Source organism: Salvelinus namaycush, chromosome 33, assembly GCF_016432855.1.
Source record: "Salvelinus namaycush isolate Seneca chromosome 33, SaNama_1.0, whole genome shotgun sequence".
NCBI lineage: Eukaryota > Metazoa > Chordata > Actinopteri > Salmoniformes > Salmonidae > Salvelinus > Salvelinus namaycush.
In genome coordinates, this window is record NC_052339.1 from 18898048 (window position 1) to 18911553 (window position 13506).

At 40.8% G+C, this 13506-nt stretch overlaps 1 protein-coding gene across 1 annotated transcript in view; it reads left to right on the forward strand.

Moving 5' to 3' along the window:
* neto1l (neuropilin (NRP) and tolloid (TLL)-like 1, like) overlaps window positions 1–13506 on the forward strand; it is a 156285-nt gene that overhangs the window by 113076 nt on the left and 29703 nt on the right. The window contains exon 7 of the mRNA XM_038973246.1: window positions 13029–13257. Within this exon, the coding sequence (XP_038829174.1) occupies window positions 13029–13257 (229 nt within the window). The remainder of the gene's footprint in view (window positions 1–13028; window positions 13258–13506) is intronic.

Sequence of the window (13506 nt, forward strand, 5' to 3'; positions counted from 1 at the left end):
AGAACAGTCCTTACTTGATACCTGTCCACCCCACAATCTTTCAGTAATGCTACCAGTCACTTGACTACATGATTGAAATAAACACAAGACAGGATTTATCCCTTGCTATTCAAAGTAGTCACTACAATACATTTACTTAGATTGAATGCTTTCTTACAATTAAAGTCTTCTTGCACAAATTCTCTCTCTCTCCTTACCTGATTATATTTGTACTTTTCTTCTTTTACGACAAAAGGGTGTCTCTGTGCAGCTGTGTAGAATGTTTTGTGAAGAGCAAGAGAACGTTTGTGCCGTCCTCTGCTTCTCTCATTTGCTTTCACTTCAGCAAAGTGACATCACACAGCTCCTCAACTCTTTCCCTACTTCCCTTCCATTTCCCTCTCTTTCTCTTTCCCTCCATGCTCTCTGTGTTCCCTGCTCTTAAAGGGGCAGGAAATGCAACAACTAGACCCTGCTACCCTCAAGGATTGGAGTTTCGCACCCTGGCCCTAAGCCAGCACTTGCTCTTTGATCTTTAACAGCTCTATATTTTTCGAACACCTTTGCCATAGTTTTTTTTACGCTGTTGCTTTGCAACATCCCATCAAAATAATGGCAGAAAGATTCTCTCCTTCATTTGTTGGATGTCCTGGCAGTGGGTGTCCCCCCCCTGCCCCCCCATTATTAATTATTATTATTAGAGAGAGGTAAAAGGAGAAGACAAGTGATATATCTTATTTGGTTTAAATCAATGACACAACGCGGAGTACCTGGACACAGCCCTTAGCCGTGGTATATTGGCCATATATCACAAACCCCCGAGGTGCCTTATTGCTCTTATAAACTGGTTACCAACGTAATTAGAGCAGTAAAAATACATGTTTTTGTCATACCCATGGTATACGGTCTGATATACCATGGCTGTCAGCCAATCAGCTTTCAGGGCTTGAACCACCCAGTTTATAATATAGTGTATAGTGTATATGTAACGGCTATCGTCATATTCTTCCTCCTCCTCGGACGAGGAGAGGCGAGAAGGATTGGACCAAAATGCAGCGTAGGTGGAATACATGATGATTTTAATAATAATAATGAAGACGAAAATATACTTGAACAAACTACAAAACAATAAACGAAGTCAACAGACCTGAACAAACGAACTTACATAATAACACGAAGAACGCACGAACAGGAACAGACTACAAACACGAACGAAAACCAAACAGTCCCGTGTGGTGCGACATACACAGACACGGAAGACAATCACCCACAAACAAACAGTGAGAACAGCCTACCTTAATATGGTTCTCAATCAGAGGAAACGTAAAACACCTGTCCCTGATTGAGAACCATATCAGGCCAATAGACAATGAACCTAAACATAGAAACACATAACATAGAATGCCCACCCCAACTCACGCCCTGACCAACTAAACACATACAAAAACAAGGAAAACAGGTCAGGAACGTGACAGTATATTAATATACGTTACCGTTACACTTGTTTACAATGGATTTGTTATTTTGGACGTTTTTTTCCTGGGTAAGCCCTATTGTAGGTTACTGTTAATTAGTATTTGAAACAATTTTACAATTGTTTGTATGATCTTACATGGCTTAGCGCTGTCAGGATGTCTCCCTCAGGGTGTCTGGTTAACAGGGGTGATGACCAATGGGACTGGGTTCGTGCCATCATAATCATCACAACACCAGCAATCTCGGACAAAGTGTTCACTCTGGTCTTTCTGAAGCGCTGCTTGATGAGGCTGAAGCACCAGTCGAGGGAAAACTTGGTGTGGCCTGTGATCAGGAAGTGAATGTCCAGACTGTGGTGGAGCTTGTGCATGGTCCAACAGGCACAATACCTGCAAACAACAAAATTAAAATGAATTATATATACAGTATATATATATTTTTTGTGTACTGTCTATCTATCTATCTATCTATCTATCTATCTATCTATCTTCACACTGACCATGTGCAATGCCATAATAATCATCAGATATTTCTCCCTCTCTGTCACGGATGCCATGGTTTCTCTTAGTTTGAAGATGTAATCCGGAGACAGGTGTTTCATACAACAGCCATCTGTGTTCTCTTTTCGACTCCCTTTGCATTTGCAATCAAACGGCAGAATTGTGTTCATATCCTTATCATACTCTGCTTCTACCAGACATTCCACTGATTTCAAAACTCAGTCAACTTCTTCCGTGACAACAACACTGTTGATCACCGTTTCTTCTCCCTCACTATCATCAGAAGACTCTACAATGTCTTCTTCAATGAAAATGCTTTTACTTAAATCAGGGATTTCCTCATCGTCTGATTCATTTTCAGAGAGAGATGGTACGATCGTCCTCCTGAAAGTAGTCTGACACAACTTTTTCCCACTGACCTTTGTCGATATCGCCTGATAAATCCATGGCAGCAATGTTATTTAGAGCATTAGCAACACATTTGCAGTTCTCCGTGGCTAACGTTATGTCTTTCGAAAAAACTGCAGTAGAAAGGATTATCTACACATAACGAGAAGGTCATTTTATAGACAGAAGATGCTACATGGCAGACCAATCCGAAACTCATCTGTCGACATGTCCAGCCCATTCATTATCTCAGCCAATCATGGCTAGCGGGAAGGTTCCTGTCTTTTTCTGTGGTTAAACCCACTAGGCTCGTAATTTAACAACTTTATTTGTATTTACAGATGGCATACAAGTTTGTTATTAAGGCAAATGAAAGTTCAAATGTTCCAGAAGGCATTTCTGCCAATAAATGCATTTTGATAGAAAATAGAAATAAACGTTCATATATCTCTCCTGTGAAGTTGTGACTTGCGACATACGCCTAGTTTGCTGAAATGAGTCACATATCTGCAACACAATAACAGACAAACTATAGAAGGACTTTGTGGTCCTAACTTGATCACATCGCCCTTTCAGTAATTCTACGGATCACTTGGCTACATGATTGAAAAGAACCTGGTTATTTCAAGACAGGATTTAGCCTTTGCTATATTTAAAGTAGTCACTATGATACATTTACTCAGATTGTATGCTTTCTTCCTCTCGCTCTCTCTCTCTCTTTTTCTCTGCTCTGTCTCTGTCTCTATCTATCTGTCCCGCTCTCTCTCTCTCTCTCTCTCTCTCTCTCTCTCTCTCTCAATTCAATTATATTTCAATTCAAGGGGCTTTATTGGCATGGGAAACATATGTTCACATTGCCAAAGCAAGTGAAGTAGATAATATACAAAAGTCAAATAAACAATAAAAATGAACAGTAAAGATTACACTCACAGAAGTTCCAAAAGAATAAAGACATTACAAATGTCGTATTATGTATAAATACAGTGTTGTAACGATATGCAAATGATTAAAGTACAAAAGGCTAAATAAATAGACATAATCTCTCTTCCTCTCCTTACCTGAGTTTGCAGTCCGGCTTCTCTTGTTTGCCTTCACTTCATCAAAGTGACGTCTCTCAGCTCCTCCCTTCCTGCTGGGAAAGAAATATTTTTAAAAAAAAACATGTTTACACTGCAGCCCTCAAGGATTGGTGTTTTGCACCAAGACAGCACTTCTCTTTGCTTCATCTGTGGGTATTTCTGTAATACCTTGGTGTTTGTTTTCTTACCCGATTGCTTTGCATCATCCCATCGAAATAATGGCAGAAAGATAAATATTGTCATTCTATAAAACAGTTGGTTTTCAGACTCATTTTGGCTGAGTCAAATCTTCTTTTGATCTTTCGCTGTTCTAGTCAGTGATAGATGCTGTGTCATTATTGGATGCTTTGGTTCCTCTGGCCTATTTTCACTAGGAAGGCGATTCCCGCACGACACCGCACTGTGATTGTATCTGCCTGATCCATGGCCTTCATTAGGCTTCATGATGTAATCCAGCGACTAATAATTCACAATCATTGACTAGTTAGGAGAGCTTGGCTTGGACGGCACGATGCAAAAAACTCATTTTTATTAATCTGTATTAGAGAGGGAGAAAAAGGGAAAAGGAGAGAGAGAGTGATACAGAGAGGGAAAGAGATTGGGCCGGCCACATCCATCAATACCCACTAAATCTCTCCTTGTTGAAGGCACAAGTGGAAGAAAACACCAGGCATATTCATTGTCTTATACCTTCCTACCCAGATGCTAGGCAATGCCAGGCTCCTGATAAAGCCTATGCGTTAGGTCTCCGTATCTCAGCCCTGCAGAGTGGGATGGATTGGAGCTGTCGTAGCTCATGTATGATCATATGTCCTGTTCTTTAATGGCAGGTAAACGCCCAGACCATTTAGGACTACCAGATGAATGGTTTATACCTGGAGAGCTGCACAATAGGATTCTCAGTGGACTGTCTTTAGTTTTGAAGGTCTGAAGGACAAACCCCAAGCTGTGGTGCTTAGTAGAAATATGATATTGAATTGAATTTATTTTGGGTAACAGACATATACAACAACATGTACAATGTGGACCCAGAGGATATCACTTGAAAGTATTAATTAAAACACTTGTTTCCAAAGTGGTGCTCGATGGTAAAAACAATAACACATATAATGATTAAAAGACAAGACAAAATGACAAACAACCATAAATACATTCATTTATGTTGACATCCTAAAAAGTGGCACTACTCACTGCACTTCTCCCTAACCTTAAAAATCAACCATATTCATTTCACATTAAAACAATCTATTAATTGCACATCATACCGATCCTTCAAATAAATACACCTGACCAGCAGTAGGGGCACAAGGGGCAGTGGAGTGGTTTCTCTTACTTAGACATCACAACCTTGTCCAAATTAAAACCTTTGCCTGCTTTTTAAAGCAATTTCTACTTTTTACTCCAAGGGAAGGCTATTCCATAGACAAATGCCTGTATGGAAAGACATAACACTAGCTCTGGTGTTGTGACTGTATTGGTTATAGACCATATCAATGTGGGTTTTCATGTAACCTGGGGCACGATCGTTTAAGATGTCAAACACATGATTAAGTTTAAGTTGGTCCACTCTGGAATCCAAAGGCAACAAGCCCACCTCCTGGAACTCCTGTACCCCTATGTGGGTCCTAGGGGGAACATTAACTTTTTATGGCTGCAGGGGCAGTATTGAGTAGCTCTGTTTAAGGTGCCCATTTCAAACGGCCTCGTACTCAATTCTTGCTCGTACAATATGCATATTATTGTTATTATTGGATAGAAAACACTCTCTAGTTTCTATAGCCGTTTGAATTATGTCTCTGAGTGGAACAGAACTCATTCGACAGCACTTTTCCTGATATGGAGTGAGATTTCAGAAATGTTGGCCTCTGGTCCCAGGTCAGTTTTAAAGTCCCTGTAAATCCTATGAGGATACAAACACTGCCCACGCCTTCCTCTAGATGTCAGTAAGAGGTGACAATTTGAATGGAGTCGATTGCGCAATCAGGGCCTGTATAAAACGCCAAAGACCGGATGTACCGTTCTTTTCCTGCTGCGCCTGACGCACGATGGACGTTGGACCTGCTCTCTTTCCAAGCTTGGGTTTAGCCAGTAATATTTCGCCGGTCATGTTTTTACTCGTTATAGGTGTTAAAGACATCATAAGGTAGTTAATTTAAACCGTTTTATAGCAATTTATATCCGTTTAGTGCGATTTTGAGGCAATTCTTAGTGATGCACTTTGAAGCTTTGGGCACGTTTCCAGTACCGGTCGAACGTTAGTGGGCATTTCGACGGACAAGAGGACATCTTTCGACCAAAAGAAGATTAGACCCAAGAAAGGATACATTGCCCAAGATTCTGATGGAAGATCACCTCATAGTAAGAAATATTTAAGATGATAAATCGTTGTTCTGTCGAAAAATTTTAAACGCATATTCCGCCATTTTCTTTGGTATAGCTTCGCTTGGCGAACCCTGTATTGCACAGTAAGGATAATTTTAGAAATGTAATTCAGCGATTGCATTAAGAACTAATTTGTCTTTCGATAGCTGTCCAACTTATATTTTTTTAGTCAAGTTTATGAATAGTTAATCATGAGACAAGATCACTGTCAAATATGGCGCCCGACATTTTCAGGCTAGTTTTGCTAGTTTTGTCATTGTATAACCACGTTTTTTTGTGGCTAAATATGCACATTTTCGAACAAACTCTATATGTATGTTGTAATATGATGTTACAGGAGTGTCATCGGAAGAATTCTGAGAAGGTTAGTGAAAAAATTAATATATTTTGGCGATGATTATGTTATCGCTCTCTTTGGCTAGAATCAATGCTCTGGTAACGTTTGCACATGTGGTATGCTAATATAACGATTTATTGTGTTTTCGCTGTAAAACACTTAGAACATCTGAAATATTGTCTGAATTCACAAGATCTGTGTCTTTCCATTGCTGTGAGCTGTGTATTTTTAAGAAATGTTTTATGATTAGTAATTAGGTAATACACGTTGCTCTGTGTATTTATTCTAGTCGAGTTGTGATGGTGGGTGCAATTGTAAACTATGATTTATACCTGAAATATGCACATTTTTCTAACAAAACCTATCCTATACAATAAATATGTTATCAGACTGTCATCTGATGAGGTTTTCTCTTGGTTAGTGGCTATCAATATCTTTATTTGGCCGAATTGGTGATAGCTACTGGTGGAGAGAAAAAATGGTGGACAAAGAAAAATGGTGTCTTTTGCTAACGTGGTTAGCTAATAGAATTACATATTTTGTCTTCCCTGTAAAACATTTTAAAAATCTGAAATGGTGGCTTTATTCACAAGATCTGTATCTTTCATTTGGTGTCTTGGACTTGTGATTTAATGATATTTAGATGCTACTATTTAATTGTGACGCTATGCTAGCGATGCTAATCAGTGTGGGGGGGGTGGGGGATGTTGTCATAGGTGTACCGACCTCGGGCTTGCAGCCATAAGAGGTTTTAAGCATGTACCTGATAACATTATTTTGCATGACCTGCATTCTCATGTTCAGCTTTTTTGATAGCCCACTATACCAAGCAGAGCAGCATAATCAACATGACACTGAATCAAGGTTGAGACAAGCAGTTTCTTAACTTTAATGTTAAAATATTTAGTGTTACGATATCAACATTTCTATTTGTTCGCCATTTTAGAAAGTATTTTAGCAGCAATCAGGTTTCCAGAAAGGGATTGATCTAGGGACACACCACGATAAGATACACTTGTTTTAGATTCAATCTCTTTGCCTGCACAGTTTACCGTTATCTTGTCAGCCCTAAGCAATCTACATTTTGTTCCAAACAAAATCGATTCAGTTGGGGTGGGTATTCTATGTTTTTGTTTTCTATGATTTTGTATTTCTATGTTTTGGCCGGGTATGGTTCTCAATCAGGGACAGCTGTCTATCGTTGTCTCTGATTGGGAACCATACTTAGGTATCCCTTTTCCCTCCTTTCAGTGTGGGAAGTTGTCTTTGTTTGTGGCACACTAAGCTTCATGGTTGGTTTTGTATTGTTTATTGTTTTTGTCGGCGTCATTTTCTTAATAAAAGGAATATGTACGCTGCACTTTGGTCCACTTCATTCGACGGCCGTGACAGAACTTCCCACCACAAAAGGACCAAGCAGCATGGTAAGGGGGACTAATGGACTTGGGAGGAAATCCTGGACGGTAAAGGACCCTGGAGGCAAGCTGGGGAATATCGCTGTCCCAAGGAGGAGCTGGAGGCAGCAAAGGCGGAACGGCATCGTTACGAGGGAACACGGCTAGCAAGGAAGCCCGAGAGGCAGCCCCAATAAACAAAAATTGGGGGGGGGGGGGCACACGGGGTAATTGGCTGAGTCAGGTTGGAGACCTGAGCCAACTCCCCGTGCTTACCGTGAGGAGCATGTGACTGGTCAGGCACCGTGTTATGGGGTGATGCGAACGGTGTCTCGAGTGAGCATTCACAGGCCGGTGTGCTCTGTGCCAGCATCCCACATTTGCCGGGTGGAAGTGGGCATCCAGCCAGAACGGGTTGTGCCAGCTCTGCGCTCAAGACCTCCAGTGCGCCTCCACGGCCCAGTGTATCCGGTGCCTCCGCCAAGAACCAAGTCGGTGTCATTTTCTTAATAAAAGGAATATGTACGCTCACCACGCTGCACTTTGGTCCACTTCATTCGACGGCCGTGACACAAACAACCAACCTCTATCAAAATGCAATTCCTTACTCAGGGTCTCCTCTATGTAAACTGTATCCTTCCTTGATACCAGTATGGCTGAATCCTCCGCATAAAGCAAGAGTTTACACTTTACTGTATCTGGCATATCATTAACGTATGTAAGAAATAAGAGAGGCCCTAAAATGGATCCCTGAGGTACTCCACAGGATATTTATTTGGCCTCTGACTGAACATCACCAACTTTACATACTTGTGTTCTTTTGGTCAGATAAGACCTAAACCAATTCACTGCTACATAATTTAGACCCATGCATTTCCGTTTCATCAGGAGAATATCATGGTCCACAGTGTCAAAAGCTTTCTGCAAGTCTAACATGACCATTCCTGTATAGTTCCCCTTCTCACTTCCCTGCTTAATGTGGTCAAAAAGGTGGACAAGGCAAGTATCAGTGGAATGAGCTGTTCTAAAGCCAGATTGTAGTTCATAAAGAAGTTTGTGCTCAAGAATGTATCCCTCAAGTTGATTAAAAACTAATATCTAAACAAATTTGGATTATGTGCTGAGGATTGACACAAGCCTGTAGTTTCCTAAAAAAAAAATTCTGCTCTTGTGGAGTGGAACCACCCGGCTGTTTTGAGATCCTTGGGAAATGTACCACTACTAATAGAAAGGTTTACAATATCATTTTAGCAGTGACACAAGCACTATCCTTTATGAATCTTGCAGGAAGGTTATCCATCCCAGTTGCTTTGTTTGTGCTCATTAAGCATAGTAGATTGGAAACTTTGTCCTCTGTTACCGTGCACATTTCAAACAAATAATTTGTGATACCTGTGCTATGGTAAAAGTTGTTAATGAAAGACTGGCCATAGTGTCCAGAGCAGGTGGGTAACTTCTTAACCAGAGATGAGGCTATAGTGGTAAAAAATGTGGCAAAATAATTTGCAACCTTTGCCTGGTCATAATATAAAACATAATCAATATCCAGGCCAATACTACAGGATTTTACCTTATGGGGAGATTTTGAGCCAGTGTCCTTTAAAACTTTCCACAGTTTACGAGGCTGATGTAAGTTGTCATTAACAGCGTCTATATAATGTTGGGATTTGGCCTTATCCATTTTGTATCTTGCCTGGTTTCTACAGTTAATACATCATCATCTTGTTGTAGATTTGTCCTTCTGAATCTGGCCAGGGAGCGATCCCTTTTCCTTAAGATCTCGGAAGTGATCCATTTCCCTGACCGCTGTTTGATTGAAATTTGTTTCATCGGAGCCAGAGAGTCGAGTGCAGACAGAAACAGATCTTTAAAAATATAACAAGCTTGATCAACATCATCACGGTTTAATACATGAGACCAATCCAAAATTCCAAGTACTTCTACAAAACGTTCTTTTGAGTATTGTTTCATAGACCTTCATGTATTTATTACCTGCCTCTAGTAGCATTTTGGATGTCTTACGGGTACATTAGGTTACCATATGATCACTAAAACCAATATAAGTGTCACGTTCCTGACCTGTTTTCTGTTGTTTGGTATGTGTTTATTGGTCAGGGAGTGAGTTTTGGGTGGGCAGTCTATGTTTTCTGTTTCTATGTTGGTTTTGGGTTGCCTGGTATGGCTCTCAATTAGAGGCAGGTGTTTGACGTTTCCTCTGATTGAGAGTCATATTAAGGTAGGTTGTTCTCACTGTTTGTTTGTGGGTGATTGTCGTCCGTGTCTGTGTCTGCGCACCACACGGGACTGTAGCGTTTGTTCGTTCGTTTGTTATAGTCTGTACCTGTTCCTACGTGCTTCGTGTTATATGTAAGTTCTCATGGTTTAGGTCAGTCTACATTCGTTTTTTTGTTATTTTGTAATCCTTCCAAGTGTTTGTTTTCGTGTTTCGTCGTTTGCTTTAATAAATCATTATGTATTCACAACCCGCTGCACTTTGGTCGAATCACTACTCCTCCTCTTCGTATGACCTCTGTCCTAAGTTGATTTACTGTCAATACACACCCGGGTTGGCTCAACAATCAGTTGTTTTAGTCCAAATAACTGATTAAAATTATACAGGGAATTTACTAGTGTACTTTTCTTGGGTGGTAACTGCACATTTGTATTAAAATCACCAAGCAGAATTCATCCTTTATCAGCCAATACATTGTGATCATAGCAATTCGATTCAAGTAAATCATAGAAATGATTCTGCTTAGGAGGCCTATAGCTCACACCAACAAGTATAGGATGAGATTTAGGAAGAAGTATATCTACCCATTCAACCTCAAGACCATCCATTTTCAGATCTGAACGAAGGTTAAAATGCACATTATTCCTTGTAAAAACACACCGTTTCAGTTTCGGGTCAATTCTATGAACGCTATAACCCGGTAGCTCAACCTCATCGTCCTCAATTGACCCATCGAGCCATGTCACAGTCACAGCAACTACTGCAGCCCCTGTGTTAGAAGCAATGAGTTTTAATTCCTCTAATTTCGGCAGCAGGCTCCGTGTGTTCACATAGATAAAAGTCCTCTCCGATTGAAACAGTCAAACATGTCATTTTCTGTGCCCACTGCTGATACATCGACTATCTCATCTAGATTGCACTCATCATCCCTGCTTGTGGAAATCTTCAAACAATACTGATATACAAACAAACAATTGACCCACTGAAGTCGGTTACGATGCCGATCTGATTACTAGCTCAAAGTAACATGTGGACAGGGAGGCGCTTTGGAATTAGCTGACTAATGTTGTGTGGGATGACTTTATTTGAATGGTCACATCTTTTAATTGGTCATAAACTGACATTCGTTGTTTTAACTCCTAATGGCATATGAGAGAGCGAGAGAGAGAGAGAGAGGTGAGTTTCTTTCTCTTTCTCTCGGTTGGTCTCTCTTTTTCTCTCTTACACACACATAAACACACATGAACACACACACACTCAAAAGGCATGAAAATATGTAGTCCATTTCCACATCAAAGAAGCAAATTGGTCATAAATTTACTTTCGTTGCATTAATTCCTAATGGCATGAGAGAGACAGAGAGAGACAGAGAGAGAGAGAGTGAGACAGAGAGAGAGACAGAGAGAGCGAGAGAGAGACAGAGAGAGAGAGATTTTTCCTCTCCCTATCTATTCCACTTATCTGTTGGTTGAAGCTGAGCTGACACTGTAGGCTCCATTAGTTTTGTGCTTCTGTGCCGTTTGTCAGTTAAAGCGTTACCTTTCCCCGCCACGCGTCCTGAGTCGGCAGCTCATTAACGCTAATGATGGTAGGCGTTATGCGCAGCGGGCCAGAACGGCAGCTGTGATTGGCCAATCTCAGTCTGATGAACGAATGGCAGGCTCTGATGCTGGAGGTTTCAGGAAGTGTTAACCTCACAGTGAAGAGCTGCTGTGGAAAAGGGTCATTATGAAATATGTGGTTCATATTTATAGATAGGGATTCAGACTAACTGAGATTGGTCAGGCTGTTATGTGGAAGTGGAAGTTGCGGTTATAACTAGGGGCCTGAGTTTTCACTGATCACAAGCCCTAACCAGGAACAACTCTGGGGCCTTAGTGATAGTCCATAACTAGAGTTTTTGGAGTTTTTTCCCTAGTTAGGTCATACGCGTAGGGAAGACTCTGTGCCCTATGATCATTCTGTGAGACAGGATCCTCATTATCACAATATGGTTAATATTTCAACGGTCTGGCTGGCTGTGATGTGAGAAGGTAACAAGTGTATTTTTTGCTTTATTCCATTGTTATTTGTGTGATAAGGGTCATCACAAATGGCTGTAGTCAATCCGGCAAAGAGAGACAGGAAGACTGTGATGTGTTGACATGCCTTACAATCATACTGTATGTAGCCTAGTGAGTGAACCGTTGAATGATTCATCTACAACTTCTCTGGTCTCTCAGTAGTGCTGAGTGTGATGACTGCGGTGGTAGAAAAAGTACCCAATTGTCATACTTGAGTAAAAGTAAAGATACCTTAATAGAAAATGACTCAATAAAAGTGAAAGTCACTCAGTAAAACACTACTTGAGTAAAAGTCTAAAAGTATTTGGTTTTAAATATACTTAAGTAACAAAAGTAAAAGTATAAATTAGTTCACATTACTTATATTAAGCAAACCAGACGGAACCACTTTCTTGCATTTTTTATTAATTACAGATAGCCAGGGGCACACTCAGACATAATTTACGAAAGAAGCATGTGTGTTTAGTGAGTCCGCCAGATCAGAGGCAGTAGGGATGATCAGGGATGTTCTCTTGATAAGTGTGTGAATTTGACCATTTTCCTGTCATGCTTAAGCATACGAAATGTAAACAGTACTTTTGGGTGTCAGGGGAAAAGTATATTATTTTCTTTATGAATGTTGTGAATGTAGTGTAAAAGTAAAAGTAAAAGTTGTCAAAAATATAAATAGTAAAGTAAAGTACAGACAACCCAAAAAACTACTTAAGTAGTACTTTAAAGTATTTTACTTAAATACTTTACACCACTGGATAACTGTAGGTTTTGTAAAGACACATGTTTGATCTACGAGAGCCACAGACACGGATGGGAAAACCTAAGAGCTCTTCTCAGTGGGTTTGAGGAAGTTTATCATGGTTTGATTGAAGTAAATGCAATGACTGTGACCTTATTCAGGCAGTTCCATTACAAGGCTTACTGCTATATCAGTGACTGAATGATGATGTGACGACTGACAGTGACACACATACAGCCTGGAGGAATGACTAAACACTTCTTTCTCCCCCCTCCTCATTTCTCCTTCTGCCTTTCTCATGACATCTCTATCCCTCATCCTCTGTCTATCTTTGTCAAACTCCTTTGCTATTTTTCTTTCTCCATTTGTCCTATATTCTATTTTTATCCCACCTCTCCTTGTCAAATCCCTCCCGTTTCCCTTGTCTCTCTCTCCTCACTCTCCTCCACGTCCGCTCCACCCCAGATCTACCTGCGTTTCCTGGACTATGAGATGCAGAACAGTAATGAGTGTAAGCGTAACTTTGTGGCAGTGTACGACGGCAGTGCGTCCGTAGAGGACCTGAAGAACAAGTTCTGCTCTACGGTGGCCAACGACGTGATGCTGGTGTCCACCACGGGGGTGATCAGGATGTGGGCCGACCAGGGCAGCCGCCGGAGCCGCTTCAGGATACTCTTCACCACCTTCCAAGAACGTAAGGGACTGTTGATAGTATATGCATATGCGTTCACACACAAATGTGCTTGTGCACATGCGCACACACACACACAGACACACACGCACACATACAGTAATATCCTCTTCAAGAAGCCATGCAGTAAAGACATTTACTGGAACATTGGGATGGGGGAGGGTACAGATCGGGTACATTAATGTCCCCCACCCCCACCTCTTATACTGGACCCCCTAACCCTATGTCTGCAGCGTTAAACAGAAAATAAAA